The 14915-nt window shown below is 54.4% G+C and overlaps 5 protein-coding genes across 5 annotated transcripts; 1 reads left to right on the forward strand and 4 right to left on the reverse strand.

Annotated features, from left to right (window-relative positions):
- Positions 1-1171: 1171 nt before the first annotated feature.
- On the reverse strand, positions 1172-1708 carry N656DRAFT_707877 (uncharacterized protein; the record flags this gene model as incomplete). Its single annotated transcript, XM_064811465.1, has 1 exon — positions 1172-1708. One exon carries the CDS (start codon positions 1706-1708, stop codon positions 1172-1174), a length of 537 nt encoding a protein of 178 aa, XP_064671014.1.
- Positions 1709-2464: 756 nt separating this feature from the next.
- Positions 2465-3153, reverse strand: N656DRAFT_778207 (uncharacterized protein). The gene is made up of 2 exons (XM_064814966.1): positions 2590-3153; positions 2465-2536 (listed from the first exon to the last, which is right to left on the reverse strand). The coding sequence occupies exons 1-2, from the start codon at positions 2992-2994 to the stop codon at positions 2477-2479; spliced, it is 465 nt and encodes a 154-aa protein (XP_064671015.1). The 5' UTR covers positions 2995-3153; the 3' UTR covers positions 2465-2476.
- Positions 3154-3553: 400 nt separating this feature from the next.
- On the reverse strand, positions 3554-4827 carry N656DRAFT_617708 (uncharacterized protein). Its single transcript, XM_064810331.1, has 2 exons — positions 4485-4827; positions 3554-4407 (listed from the first exon to the last, which is right to left on the reverse strand). The coding sequence occupies exons 1-2, from the start codon at positions 4686-4688 to the stop codon at positions 3580-3582; spliced, it is 1032 nt and encodes a 343-aa protein (XP_064671016.1). The 5' UTR covers positions 4689-4827; the 3' UTR covers positions 3554-3579.
- A 1689-nt stretch (positions 4828-6516) lies between these two features.
- On the reverse strand, positions 6517-7240 carry N656DRAFT_617826 (uncharacterized protein). Its single transcript, XM_064810332.1, has 2 exons — positions 6838-7240; positions 6517-6746 (listed from the first exon to the last, which is right to left on the reverse strand). Exons 1-2 carry the CDS (start codon positions 7115-7117, stop codon positions 6613-6615), a joined length of 414 nt encoding a protein of 137 aa, XP_064671017.1. The 5' UTR covers positions 7118-7240; the 3' UTR covers positions 6517-6612.
- Positions 7241-12528: 5288 nt separating this feature from the next.
- On the forward strand, positions 12529-13667 carry N656DRAFT_618207 (uncharacterized protein). The gene is made up of 2 exons (XM_064810334.1): positions 12529-12822; positions 12893-13667. Exons 1-2 carry the CDS (start codon positions 12708-12710, stop codon positions 13522-13524), a joined length of 747 nt encoding a protein of 248 aa, XP_064671018.1. The 5' UTR covers positions 12529-12707; the 3' UTR covers positions 13525-13667.
- The last annotated feature ends 1248 nt before the right edge of the window (positions 13668-14915 follow it).

The raw sequence follows: 14915 nt of genomic DNA on the forward strand, positions 1-14915 counted from the left end.
GGCGCTGCGTGGTCATGCTGAAGTCTGGGCCGGCGAGGGCCTGGTTGAGCATGTCGTTGCGCTGCCAGGGCCATCCTGGGTTTCGATTGACAATAGGCGCAGCAAAAAATGGCATACCTTGCGGACGCGGACGACCGTAGGTATGTTGGGGAGGGCGAAGGGCTTGGGGTTGCCCGGTTGGGAGCGAACGGAGAGACTCCGAGAGCGAGCGTTGGGATGGTGATCGTGACCAATTTGAATCGTCCACCCAGGAATCTTCTATCCAGGACCAGATGGAAGTTGAAAAACTGTTACTGGTCCACGAACGCAAAGAAAATGAGGGCGACGGTGCGATCAAGACTGAATGGATACTTTGAGAGTCTGACCGGATCAGAGTCGGCACCGGTCGAGGGACGTCACTGGCAGGCCCTGGCCCGGGGTCAGATATTGACCGCTGACGGGTCCGTCGCCGGTTATTGTTGTTTTCTCCCGAGTCCTGCATCCTGACGGGGTGGGTGCGGGCGGGCACTGCTCACGTCGTGGCGATGTACTAGGTAGGTAGTGACGTTCGATGAAAGGGTTTGAAAGGGAACTGAGTGGTTGGGGTTCTTGAAGTTAAGAAGCCGGTTGATGACTCGAGGTCCAATCTGAAAGCGTCACTTCGAGTTATAGAGCCAGAATCTGGGTCTTATACCCGTCAGTTAACAACTAGTTGGCGCCGGGTGTTCTTGTTTCCGACAGAATCACCCACCATGAGTGACCCAGGTCGTCTCCTCCCACACCTCAGTTCAGGGCGATACGCCATGTCAGGGTCCGGATCAAGGTCTCGAGAATCACGGAGTAGGGCCCAGATCACCAACTTAAGCAGATTTTAAGATGAGTCCTGCCACACGGGGCGGTCATGTTGGTTGATTTGTTGGCTGCTGGCATAGACACACCGTGACTTGAGTGAATGGTCCTCTGTGATGTTGGCCGGTTGGCGGCTACATGAACTTAGACGCCCGTCTTCCCTCCACCCATGGCCAACATTTTGGCCGCCTGGTTAAGCGATCACGGGACTTGTGACTTAGCATGTGAAACCAAACTATTATGTTCAATCGGAATGTATGCCCAGGATATACATGTAACCAATTTGTCGACTTGTCGTAGGTATTTACAGTGAGCGGTCACTTTCATGTCTGGTCCCTCCCCATCACGCAGCCAACCCATCAGCCAACATGGCATCAATAAGCTGACAATGCCGATTGGCATTCGTCTCGCTCATTTCATTCTCATAGTTAAGCCCATACGGCCAAATATGCCCTCCACCACAATTGATCTTAGCGCTGGGCCCGTCCCACGACTGCAGCAGCCTCGTAGCAGACGGCCAGTTATTGGCAGCACATCTAGTATCAAAGGCCCTGGTCTGCCCAATCCCCAAAGTGTGCGCAATCTCGTGGAGTGCCGTCCGCTCCGTCATGTAGGAGCGGTTCTTGCCGAAGCGGATGTTGCCGTTGAAGTTGCCGTCGGCCGTGGCGACGCTCGGCACGTACTGCACCGTGATGGACTTGTTGGGCCGCGTGGCCAGCCGGTTGTACCGCGCCACGGCCAGCTTCACGGCCGACTCGATGCGCGCGTAGGCGTCGGCCTCGTCCGATGTCGGGTTGGTCGACTTCTGGATCCGGTATGTGATGGCCGCCGAGGCGAGCGCGGCATATACGCTGAGGAGCGCAAGCAGGTAGAAGCGCATGTTGGCAAGGGATATGGGACTGAACTTTTATTTTTTATGCCGGTTGACAGAAGGGATTCAACCTGAAGTGCCCCAGGCTGGAAGCATGGCAACGAGGAGCGGCCACACATAAGATATATACCTACCATTCATATCTGCAAATACCACGGAACTGGCTTGCCGAAGTTTAAATTCCATAAGTCGAAGGTATTAACGAGGTGGAATCCTGGATTCGTGGAAATTCGCCCGAGTTTCGGAAGCTTTAGGCTAATTCGAATGCCGATGGCAGTCGCTGGGGTAGACTGTTACTTGGCCCTGTTTGTCTTAGCATTCGCTTAAGAGCTTTAGAGTTTCGTCGTCGGCGAGCTTCAACAAAGGAAATGTTTCCGCGTTGCGTTGTGGTCGCCTGGGCCCATACCCCTAATCTGGTTCAATAACCGGTAGACATTATAAGTTCGAGGTCATGGTGTTCAGGAGCAACTGACTACCGACCTACATACCAGCATTTCCCACGTGCAGCCCCAGCATATCAAACTCCGTCTAGTCTGCGCCAGTGAACTTGTCCAAAGTTCAAGCACATCACACCCCAACTCCCGCCCCAATCCCATCTATAACCTCCCCCTGAGCTGAACAAACAACGCATCCGCCCTCGCCAGGACAGCCCCGTCCTCCCCCTCCACCGTCGCCTCAGCCCAAAACTTCCTCCCCTCCCACTTAACCAACCTAGCCTTGACCAGCACCACCCCTTTCCCATCCCCATCCCCTTTCCCACCTGTACTTCCACTCCCACTAGCACCCGTCCGAGTCGCGGTCCGAACAGGCTTCATAAACCGCGTATTCAACCACCCCGTAAGAACAGGCATCTCCCTCATAACCCCTCTCATCTTATTCACAGCAAACAGCTGGCCCATGGCCTCATCCAGCAGCGTAACCACAATACCGCCATGGCAGATGCCGTCCCATCCGTTGACCATCGGGCCCAGGGCCGCAAAGGACTGCACTTCTGACACAAGCTGGGCTGGATCATCGGCGGGCTCCGCGTAGAACATAATGTATGCGGGGATGGCGTCGGCGTGGTTCAGCGTGCGCGACATTAGCAAGTCTTGGTTGTCCCCCGCCGGACGGAGTTGGCGGGAGGTGCATTGGGTGATTATTGTTTTTGTTGCTGTTTTGGGTTCTGAGGGTGGTGATGACAATGGTGATGAGCAGGCTGAGAGACGGGCGGCGCACCAGGGGATGGCGCGGAAGTAGGCGATTTGGCGGGCTGTTGCCTCGTCGTTCGCTTGCTGCAGGTCTTCTTGAGGCATGGCGACGCCGGGTCCTTCAGGTGTTGTTGGGTCTAATTGGTTTTTTTTGGATTTTGTAGGCTGGCATATGTACTGTGTACCGGTAACGCGGATGGTCAAACCAAACCCAATTGTCCACAGCTAAGGTCTGGTATCTTCTTCTAGGATAGTAAAAGTTTCTGTGAACATCTCGGATCTCCGTCCCCTCTATGTGGCGCCGGGTACCTGCCGATCCCCGAACCCACTTGACCCCACCCTTTCTCGGATGCCGGCAGCAATGCCGGGAGTTTGCCGAGGCAGATCGGATGACCCGGTAATCGCATGTTCTTCTGCTTTCTTCTCAGTATGCTAGGAAGGACGTCTGATTCAGCACGATGAGAGATGGATTATTGGCCAATATTCCTCTCTCTTACAGCAGGGCTAGCACGGATTGCACACGCGCTGCTCAGGATCATTCTTCGTCCTGCTCATCAGCGGTCGATAACAGTGTCCCAACCACGCTCCCAACCAGCGCTGTGATGCTCTGTTTCTATCCATGTCTAAGGTATCCGTAGAACAGCTTTAACCACCCGCCCCAATCCAAGTCAAACACCCCGGGCCATGCTTCTATCCCAGAGGAAAGTACCCAATCGCGCCATCCTCGCCACCATCAAACAATGAATTCGTGCCGTCCAGCGCAGCAAGGTGCTCGGCGTACTCCATTCCCCTGCGCCGCTCCAACTCGACTCGCTTCCAGTCCCACTCCCCGGCCTCGTCCAGCTCACCCAGCTCCTCGGGCGTGCCCGTGCCCGTCTCGCCGCCCGTCCAGCCCTCGCCAGGCCTCTCAGGCAGGAGGCCCGCCGCCTCAATCACCAGCGCCGGATGCACCGTAAACCGCCCCAGCTTAAACACATACTTGCTCACGGCTGTGGCAATGACGTACTTGCTCCAGTCCTCCACCGGCTCCCCACCGTCAACCTTTTGCACCCGGGCGCGCGTCGGGCCCATGCGCTTCCCGTCCCAACCCGTCGGGCGCACTTTACCCTTGACGACAAAGTGCGTGACAATGTACAGCCACTTGCGGTCCCAGGACAGGACCCGGCTCCACATCTCGTAGGCCTGCAGCGGCGCAATCTCCTTGCGGAAGCTGCAGAACACCGCGCCCAGCCCGATGCCGAAGGCGCCCTGCACCACGTTCCCTTGCTTGTCGAGCACCCGCTTGTGCTTGGCATTGTTTCCGATGACGTGCATGCCCTGCCCGAGAAGGCACGTCGCCAGGTGGCTGCGGCTGACGTCCAGGTCGGAGAAATACGTCGAGTTGCTCTTGTGCACGTTGTAGTCCGTCTCGAGGAGCGAGGTGCGGCTTGATGTCAGGCTGTAGTGGAACAGCGCGCGCTGCGGGAATTTCTTGGGTCGTGGGAGGAGGTGGTACATGAATGAGTGGAAGACACGGACCTGGACGAGTTTGCAGTTGGTCTTTAGGAGGCCTGAGAGTGACAGAGCAGGGACAGAGGTTGCAGTGGAGGACTCACAGTCCATGCTAGCGGCATGCTCTTCCAGTTTAGCACCACGAAGAGGAGTAGCAAGATTCGACTTGTCCGGCCGGGACCCGTCAGGAAGTGGGTGATCAGCGTGCGCCAGTCGAGCTGGATCGCCCGGTGGCCGGCATAAGCGAGCGTCGCGACGCTCATCGGCACGAAGACCGGGTAGAAGAGGGCGAGAGTGCCAACAGCCATGGTGCCGGTATCGTAAGAAAAGCAATTTATCGCTGATTTTCTTTCCCTTTTACGGCGCCGCGCGCGGGCGCAAAGAGACTCCTGCGCAGAGCGCCAACCAACAAAACGGCGAGGACAACAACCCAGAGAAGAAGGCTGCGGCCAAAGCAAAGGAGTGTGGTGCCGCACTTGGAGAGAATGAGCGACGAGGGATTCGCATCGGCGGCTGACAGAGGCATCGCGCCGTATCTTTGGTCAGCTTTTATTTAATACGGTAGCGACATCTCAGAGTGGGTTTGATGCTGAGGTGGTGGAGACTGGAGAGAGGGTCGCTTTGGGGGCTTTGTCCGATCTGTTCTCGCATTCGCTTCGCTTCTGTTGGGTGCCTGAAAGGCCTGTCACAGCACACGGATGCAGCTTATCGCTGCTCGCCAGGCGGCTGGAACTTCTGGAAGCTAGTCGGTGGGGTCCTGGAGGTCGGATAACCTAACCCAATCCGAGCGAATGGTCCGTGCTGAGCCGAGGCACGGAGCAAAGCGACGATCAGCGCCAGTAGGAAACATTTGAATTGCGCGTCCCGATCGCCGAAGCACCTTACATAGGGCTCGAGATAAATGACTAGATATTTTACCTTTCACATGCAACCGCCATACTATGATGCTCATTACACACTGCGACAATTCATGCCGAGGTCACCGATTTTTTTTTTTTTTTTTTTTTTGAGAAAGACACAGATACTGGAGTTGTTGACATTGTCCAGGGTTAGGGTCGTCTAGTCAACAAAGCCCCTGAAGCCCCTGAATCCTGATTCACCACCATCGTCGAACAGCGCTGACCCAGCCCTTTCACACAATGGGAAATACCATGCCAATCAATATCTTGATGCAGTCAAATTTATGCCCAATCTCCTCCTGGTACTTGACAGCTATTGTTATATTCACACTAGTCAGCGCACCGAACAACCCCTCCCTGTCTAACGGGGAGGTCTTTGCCGGCCACCGGCTTGAAGTTCGCGACGAGGACTCGTACGGCGCACCGACGTAGATAGCCCAGCCTCTCGCCTGCTCCGTCCTGAGTGCAATCTCGGGTAGTGTCAAACTTGAATCAACTCGTCAAGGACCATAATCATCCGGTAGAACAACGAACTTTCAGGGAACTCACTCTCACTACATTTCAGCTCAGCTGAGGCTCTATTTTAAGGACAGGGAAAATGGGGCCACATACATGATGCTCTACGGCATTCTATTTACCGATTTGTTCTAATTGGGGATTTGGACAGGCATCGCCCTTCCCTTCGATCATTACGCTGTGCGATGACAAACTTTGACAGACAGTTTTTACTGCCTAACACTTTTCCTAGCAGCGAATGAATGAAGCCCAATTAGGCCGTCCAATGCCACTGCGTCGAATATTGCAACCATCTCACAGTATTCGCAAATAACAGGATCGAGATATTCTTGTTTGGGGCAGCAGGCTACAGCTCAGCACGGCATGGTTTAACAAGACTACCCGGCAGGCCTTCCGGTCAAGAAACACTCGCTGGCTCTGTCGGTGTAGCACACGTGCTGTCTAGAACATCTGAGGGCATCACAGCATCTATGTTGGGAAGTAGCAATGGGCCCGGTCAGGCAGCAGTGAAGATTGTGACTTTCCCCTAGGGGGTTGCCCGCGTTGGGATGCATTGCGACTTCCAAGTCTGGAATCGACATTGGGATGCATGGCAACTTGCCAATGGACTGGGTTGTATTAGGCATATATAGGTATACAATGGCAGTGGTCGCATCTCGCAGGTCGATCTCCAATCTCCTCGTCCGATCGTATTCTCGTCCAATCGTGTTGTCATCTGATCATATTCGAAACTTGCTTGAAAAACCTGCCTCCGCCGCAAAACTCTCTGACGCCGGTGTTGGGCAATGCCCGCATCAGCAACCTCCTCAAACGGGCCCTAGAAAACGACGACCGAGAGGACCCCCAGCCCCAGAAGAGGCTGCAGTCTGAGCCAGCACCCGCTGGGACCCAACCACCCGACCACGACGCCATCCAGGCGTGGAAGAGGTAACCACATCTCATGTACCTTTCCTAGCAAGAGTTCAAGCTAATGGTCAGCATTACTACAGAGGACTACCTACGTCGTCTGGTCGTGGATGGAGGGGATGCAGACCACCCATACGAAAACACGACATGCTCCGCCAAGGAGCACAAACACAACGAACCCAAAGCGGCCGACGAAGGCCGAAAGGACTGCCCCGGGCCCCAACCAACGTATGTGGTACAGATAGAGGGAAAGATAGTTGAAATGCCGCCACCAGCTTGCACTTGTCCGGGCACAAAGTGCATCTCGCCGGTCGAGTACCCTCTACAGTAATCTGGGTTTTCCAGGAGGTGGGAGGGGAGAAAGAAGGGGGCGCTGCCAGAGAGGGGAGGTAGTTTAAGCAGATGGACATAAACATGACTTTGCCAGACTGCTCGGGTGGACCTCAGAGTGTTCAGGTTATGGTTCCATTGCCCGTATTATCTCGTCGACGTGAGAAGAGGCACAGGGCGGAGCTTTCTTAAAGTCTTATTCAGGAGACGCAACATTATTGGCGTGCCCTCCCGATACCTCGGGAAGCAGGAGCCAGCAGTCATGTGTAAAGCCAACTTTGTGAGTCCATTACAGGCTGTCAAGCAGAATCCTCAGCTCCACAGACCTGGTCCTCACCCATGTTGGCCTTGTAGAACGTCTTTACTCTTTAGGTCCTCGATCTGCGTTGGTGAGTGACTCAAACCGTAGGCGTGGTCAAGCCCAGCTGGGCTCATTACTGGTAGTATCTCGGCACCAACACAATCAGTAGTCAAAAGGCTAGGCTGAGGATCGCGACAACCGTCAGGCATCAACCTCACATGTAGAACATAGGCGCCTTTCGTTCCAAGAGCCACATAGAAGGAGGAAAAAACGCGTCTTCAGACCAACGAACACGTCTCAGCCGCCACATCCCTTGCGTCAACCAACTGCGACCTCCGGGTCACGAAGGACAGAAGGTCCCCATCGGTGCCCAGACACAGTACACCTGCCTACATGTAGCACAATGTCAAAAGATCTAGCTTCACTTTCTGCCCAAGCCACTGCTGGCCTGATGTGGCCCCACGGATCTGTATCACAGGAACAAAGCCACAAGCGGCCACCAATGCCGAACACGCCATAAGCGCGGACCGAACGAATCAGGTTGTAGTTCTGATGAATTCTGGAAAACGATGTCTAAGATGTCTAAGACACTGTTGTACACCACATACAGGCCGACACAACGGGCCGGATGCCTGGGGCGTGGTCCATCCTGGGAAGTCGATCTCCGGGCTGTGTCGGCCGGCCGGCCACCGCTCCGGCGCTCAAGTACCGTTTATCATGGGCTTATTGAGAGAACGGTTGAGAAAGTCACGGTAGGATGAGTGCATGTACCGCCAAACACAGACGAGATGGAGAGGGAACTTCCAGTGCGCCTTTTAGGGGGTCGCTAATTCGGGGGTAATCGCTCCATGGCATCCATGCTCGGCAGGCAGGATGCTCGCATCACGTAGAGAGGGAAAGACGAGGTCCCTAACCGCCGTAGACTAGGTATACTGCCAGACTACCTGGCGACATCCTGCCACGTGGTGCCGCGATCATGTCTTCTGATCGTGGGTTCTCAGACCTCGAAGCCGTCACTCGACGCTCGATTGGATGCTTTCCCGCGACAATGACACACGGGGGCGACCATGCCAGCGCCGTTATGACCTCCGTTTTCCCATGGCTTGTAGGGCGATGTACAAGCAGAGGTATGTACAGGAACAAGCTGCACTAGACGATCCGTAAATCCACCGTTGATGCCTTCATCGAAGGTCACAGCCCCGATATCCGGCCGGGTCAGACAGCAACGGCGCTAGGTTCAAGTCCCAAGTCCCAAGGACCTGGGTCGGGCATTGGTCCGATGTCACGCCAGTCGGGTCGAGTCAAAGGATGAACGTAGGCCGCAGGAAGCGAGCACTGTATTGCAAGCAGCAGCAAACTAGAAAGGACGAGTACATCGCTGTGATGGCGTCTGAACCAGCGGGGTCCAGCAGTGACGTGGCTGAAAGATTTTGGTAGGCTCAGACAGACTGCTGCATTAGCCACGCTCGTTGGTTCGAATCTGTGAGAATATCGAGCCAACAACAGGGCCAGCGCCATTGCCAGGAGAGCTCACAGCCTGTCATGATGTTCGCGGAGGAGGTTGCGGCTGCAGCCAGGTCGCCTCGCAGATATTCCTACACTGTAACGATGTTCTGAGAGGGAAAGAGCGGAGGGTCAAGAAAACAACAACATTTACAAATCTGATGGAGTAGAGCCATGCCGTCAACACAGTCCGGAACAAGACCTGCGGGGCTTGCGCGGGGTCGGCTATCCGGCCCACATAGCGGCCGGCAGACCAATCCCGAAGTGCTTCTGCCGCAAACATGCGTGTTGTGCGAGGAAGTCTATCGGCTTGACCGTTCTCGTTCTCTTCCTTGCAAGAAAAGCAAGGCGATGGAAGCCGGAAGTCCGTCGTCGCGCGGCTGCGCGGTAAACACTACCTCAATACTGTTGCCTTTTTGATGGAGAAATGGAAGGTGACAGCAAAACCGGACGATTCTTGCAGCCAAACGCGCTTCTAAGCGCCGGACGCGCAGGGTCTCCAATTCCCAATCCCCGTGATTGGCCAGACTTGCGCCACTAGCCCCGCGATGGAGACGCGACAAGCCATTGAGGTGACACTCGAGAATTGAATTATTGATTACCTGCGCAAGCTCCGATCTTGGTCATCTTGGTTGCATCTGTTCGCTGGTGCTGGTGTCGAACTGTCGAACTGCATCTACACTAAAATCAACACAGTGGTGTAACGAGTACGGAGTAGCGAAAGGTCGCACCACGTTTGCGAGGATGCTGATGCTGGCAGTCCAGCCAGGAGGAAATTTCAGTGATCCCGGCCGCGGCAAGTTCGCGGCGCAGCCCACAACTCGGAGTCGAAGTTCCTAGGGCTAGTACGGATATACATACTAGACCACAGTGTGCACCCGAGTATGGAGTAATTGCGTGTAGGAATTGCTGCTTGCCGAATCTTTGATCCTCAACCGTTGCACTGGCATTGACGCGGCGCACGTGGAGAAGAACAGTCGGTGTCAGTGCCCTGCGCCGCTAGTCCTGATGTGCCGTCAGGGGGCAGCAAACATCACGCACAGACTTGAAACGAAACAGAACTTGTACTCCGTACGGAGCTGGCAACTTCCAAAATGCAGACTCGTCGAGTTCGAGAACCTCAAAGCAAGAAACGGTAAATACCTTACCAACGACAACATGTCCGGCTATACTCCGTAACACGCGAAGGATTGGGCACTTCTCCGGGTAATCCGTATCTCGTCTGAGATCGTGTCGCAACATCGCTGTAGGAATTGGTCCAAGCTACCTAAACCAGGGGGTAGGCAGGGAAACCATCCGTTGAGTTGGCCGCCTGGAGCCGGGGGCGTGGATGATGTCCATCATCCAGCTACTTGGGATGACGATCCTGGTGATCGAGAACCCGCGCATCCGGTAACGTTTGACGTTCTTGAACAGTTCGGATGAGCGCCAGACATGGAGGGCGGATTGCAAAAGGTGCCACCAGGTCTGAGCGGGTTCCCGTTTGTGCGAGAGGCAGGAGCATCGCAGCTTGACCGTTGCGCACGTCCTCGATGGCACATCAGGGGCCATCTTCTCTGAGACCAACATCATGATGTTTTCCATTAAACTGACAGACAAGATGTTTCAAGCACCATCGCTAGTCTTCCCTAACGTTGGGAACATATTCCTTTGGCCTTCCTTCAGCATCGCACAGATCTGCAGGTTACAGTCGCCCTCCTTCCAGCAGAAGCACGGGCCACATAACGATAGTGCAGCACTGTCGAATGCTTCCCAGAGCCCTGCTTTTCAGGTTGGTATTGTGCTCCCACACCGGAACACGCGGAACAGAGTGGTGTTTCCCGCCATGCAGCCTGAGAGATGCCAAGGGAGAATTTATTGAGGGGCCCGGAATAATCCGCACCAAGTCCTGAATCGGGACAATACTAGCGATGGAGTCGAACTTACAATCTCAACTATTGCATTGCACCTCCTAAGCGTTTATCAAGCTGGTGTTTGAACAGAGGTTACGGGTAACGTTATGCATGTACCTTAGTATGTAGAATTAGAATGAACTAACAAGGATACGCCAAGAACATGGGGCAATCGAGATCGAATGAGTTAGCCGCGCAGCGCAGCCTTCAATCTCTCGTTTCCAGCCACGAGAGTATTCCCGCCTCCTCCTGGGTATCGAACCAAAAGTGTCCCAGATTCGGGACTGCAAATACTCACCGCGAAGCGACCTGGGCACTCAACACTCTTTGGGGCGGACACGACCCTCAGTTTGGTTGTTCAGGATACATACAATGCATAGGTTACCCCTAGGTGTCGTGCGTTGGGAACCCCGTGATATCCACACATATGTGAGTAACTGGCGCAGATTGCCTTACCAGGGGAGCCTTGGCCTCTTCTTCTGCCTCTTTGTCTTTCTTTTATTTTAATATTGATCATATTTTATTGATCTTTTCCTCTTTCTGCTTGCTCGTGGCTTACCGCTGTCTTTGTCCCTTCATTTCGCCCACTGCGGGCTTGCAGCGGATAGGCAGCGGCTCCAAGCCTCGTGTGAGCCGACGGAGGCCCGTTTGAGAGGCCAGGCGCCTTCATAGTACTCCAGGTACCTCTTAGAGATGTACTTCCCGCCTTTCCGTTCCCAGATGATACTTGGACTTCCCATGAGAAGCTCTTGGCACGGGCCGCGAAGCAATAGATAAGGTAGTCCCTGCGGAGGAGGGGTGCAATAAGACGTCGATTCTGCCCCGGGCGAAGCCGTTTAAGCGGGCGGCAATCGCACTTCACTGCACCGGTCCAATGTACTGTACCGAGTGTAGATAAACCACAGAGGCTGCCTCTTTGACCGAACGAGCATTCAGAACGCACGGGTATGTAGATACACGGCAAGTCTAATTATCTTACCTACAAGATTCCTCGTTCTGGGTTGCAGTATTGAAGCCCATGCGGAAGCCCTTGGGCAGAATACCTGCGCGGCCCTGGCGAGTTCAGATGTAAAGTAACCCCCCAAACCCGCTACAGTAATTCCTTAATATATGGCTCCCGTCTGCCGCTGTTCGAGCCTTCCCAAACCCTTGCATGTCGTTTAAGTGGCTGGTACTGGATCTGCAGCCGTGCCGCCTGTACCACAGGTACCTGCCCCCCATCGACCCTTGGCACTGCTCATTGCTTCCCCACAACATCTTTCCCCGTTCAATGCTCGTTGGATCAATCTCTGCAACCGCCGGTCCGTTGCTCACCTCAGTGCTCGCGATTTACAAGGTACTTCGTACATGGATATTCGAGCAGTTACAGACATGGAAACGGAAACTTAGCCTCATCCTAGGTCAATCTGCTTCCCCATGTCTGTGGACATGTTCTTTCCTTCCCGGGGTTCAATCCTCCACGCCCCCCCAAGGTAACATCAGGATGTACTCGTACCAGTGTACATACAAAACACATCCTAACCCCAGGCCGACACTCTGACCTTCTTTTCTTCCTTCCTGCGCCCTTCTCCTGCCGACTCCACCCCATCCATCCCGGTCAGTGTCTAGCCTCCGTCATCTGAACCCGGCCCCTTGTCACCTGTTCATAGCCAAGCCGTCAAGCCACCGGACTGCCTACTTGGACCCCGGATCTTGACCTTGCCGTCTCTCATAAGTCTGCCGTACCATAACCTTCTCGAGGAGGTATAAGATCTCGACCTCAGCTCTCTCCATTCCGCATTCCACAACCAGTCCATCTTCCATACCATCTCATCTTTCTGTTCAACTCTCCTTGTCTCTTGTCTTGTTCGGTCCTCGTCGTCTTTGGCATATCTTTACTTCAACGACACTTGCTCTGGAAGCATTTCATATTATCACTTCCACCGAGCGCCATCTCGTCTCCCAGATCACTCGAACATAGTAAAGAATTCGTCCGGCACGATGGTTTCTACCCGATTTCTTCTCGCGGGGTTGGCTGCAATGGTGTCTGCGGCTCCTACGACTCCATGCAAGCCCAAACCACAAACCTCGCCCACTCTTCCAAAGCTTGGAGGATGTAAGTGTTGAAGCCGATCCCGCCGCTACGTCCCAAGCCACGAACAGTTGCAAGACTGACAAGTAATTAGCATCCGAACTTCCCGCGCCTGCTGCCAACCTGACACTGAAAAAGATCGCCATCGGCCATGGTATCCAAAACTACACTTGCGGAGCCGCGGAAGGCAACTCCAGTGCGGCCGGAGCCGTCGCCGTCCTCTACGACGCCACCAGTCTCTTCCCAGGAACGGGAAGAACAGCCCTGTCTCAAGGCGCCTGGGATAGTCTGCCGTCAACTCTGCTGAGGCAGCAGGCCCTGCCCCTCAACAAGCTCTCGGGCACCGAGTACGGCGCCGACCCAGCGAAGCCGTTCCCCCAGCCGACAGACGATCTGAGGCTTTCCGGTCTTCCCGTTGTCAAATTCCTCGGTTATCACTACTTCGACAGCAACAACGTTCCCATGTTCGACGTCACCACCGCCGGACTCAAAGCCAGCGTAACCAAGCGGATAAACCTCGCCGCCCCCAATGGGGCCGACAAGGGCATCCTGAACACAGGCGCCGTGGACTGGCTGGAGCTCGGGGACAGCGGCAAGGGTCTCTCCCAGGGCCTGAGCATCGTGTACCGCGTCGTCACTGCCGGCGGCGCCCCCCAGCCTTGCTCTGTCGCCGGCGTCGGTCTGCAGAGTGTACCCTACACAACCTATTACTGGTTCTACGGGTAGAACTGCCAAGGAAAGCACGGTTTCGTGTGGTTCACTACGTGAGCAGAGCAGTGAAGTGGCGCATGTTTTGTGCGAGTTGATCCTTCCGCTCGAACCGCCAAAATTGAATTTGGGAGACGTGCCGGCGGGAGGGACTCGGGAGACTTTTTTCCCGCTGTTTGTTGCAACCACCAACTCAAGCTTATTTTTAACCAGCCACTCACGGCCTCATCTTACTCATCCCGTCTCTCAAGCTCCCATCACCCCTCACGCAGCGCACAAACACAGACATACACACACACACACATGCACATTTTGTCTTTATTCATCCCCTCGGCATTCCGTCAGTGCACTCCATTAGGTCTGCATTTGTTTGGCATGACACGGCTTAGTTGGCCGAGCCGGTTTGTTCCTTCTTCTTTGGCTCGGATATACCCTTCCGATAGCTTGGTATTCATTTACAAAGCATTGTTAATGATTTTTGACACGGGAAATATGGAATATGGAGTTACGGTATTGGAAAATTATCCGGTGAAGATAATTCACATATAGACGGTCACTCGTTGGAATATACTTCGTTCACGGAATCCTCCGGCCTGTCCCTTGACCTCCTGCCTCCCCAATCCTGCTGTGATCTTGGGGATATTGGATATAGTCATCTTCGATATGCAATTTTTGGACAAGTTAGCCTCATAACTGACCATGGAAAGGCTCAGTAAGCCATTGACCGTAGTGCTGTCCTTGATAAGAATCGATCCTAGTAGCTTCTCAAGCGCCTGGCCGCCTCACCGCAGTCTGTCCCAGTTGGGAAGGCAATCTCTTCTGGTCCATTTTGCACTTCGGCCTCCTCGGTCCAAACCAGCTGCTTGGGGCCCAGACCGGGAGACATGTAGCACCTACTACCAACACGACTGTCTAGGTATTTAGGGTCCTCCAACCACTGATCCATCACGCTGTCATTGAGAACAAAAATACCCCGACCTTGCCGTTGCTGCGTCACCATGCTGCACATGACTTCAAAGTGGTTAGGTTTGCCAGCTTCAAAGAGTTGCAGATGGCAACCAAGTGGTCCGATCGGATCCTTGCTGGTGGATGTATACCTACGTATCTTCACCTTTCTCACCAGAAGTAGGTCCAGGATCCGTTGAAGATGAGTCTGCTGTTGTGTAATGAGATTCTTAGGTCCCCTGATATTCAGTATCCTCGAGCCATGTACGTACAGTACAAGTACATGCTATCGGTAAGGACGCAAGACAAGGGACGTTCTTCCCCCTACCCTCTCACCCCGACCCCCTGCTTGATAGAACAAACTCAAAGATAAACTCCACGAGCTGAGCTGGGAAGACTTTCTCTTCGGCGTGGCTCCACTCGCCTTTCGGTATGACTTCCATTCCAGGAAAGGAGAGGATAAG

This window comes from Canariomyces notabilis (genome assembly GCF_033297395.1).
Source record: "Canariomyces notabilis strain CBS 508.74 unplaced genomic scaffold N656scaffold_8, whole genome shotgun sequence".
Classification (NCBI taxonomy): domain Eukaryota; kingdom Fungi; phylum Ascomycota; class Sordariomycetes; order Sordariales; family Chaetomiaceae; genus Canariomyces; species Canariomyces notabilis.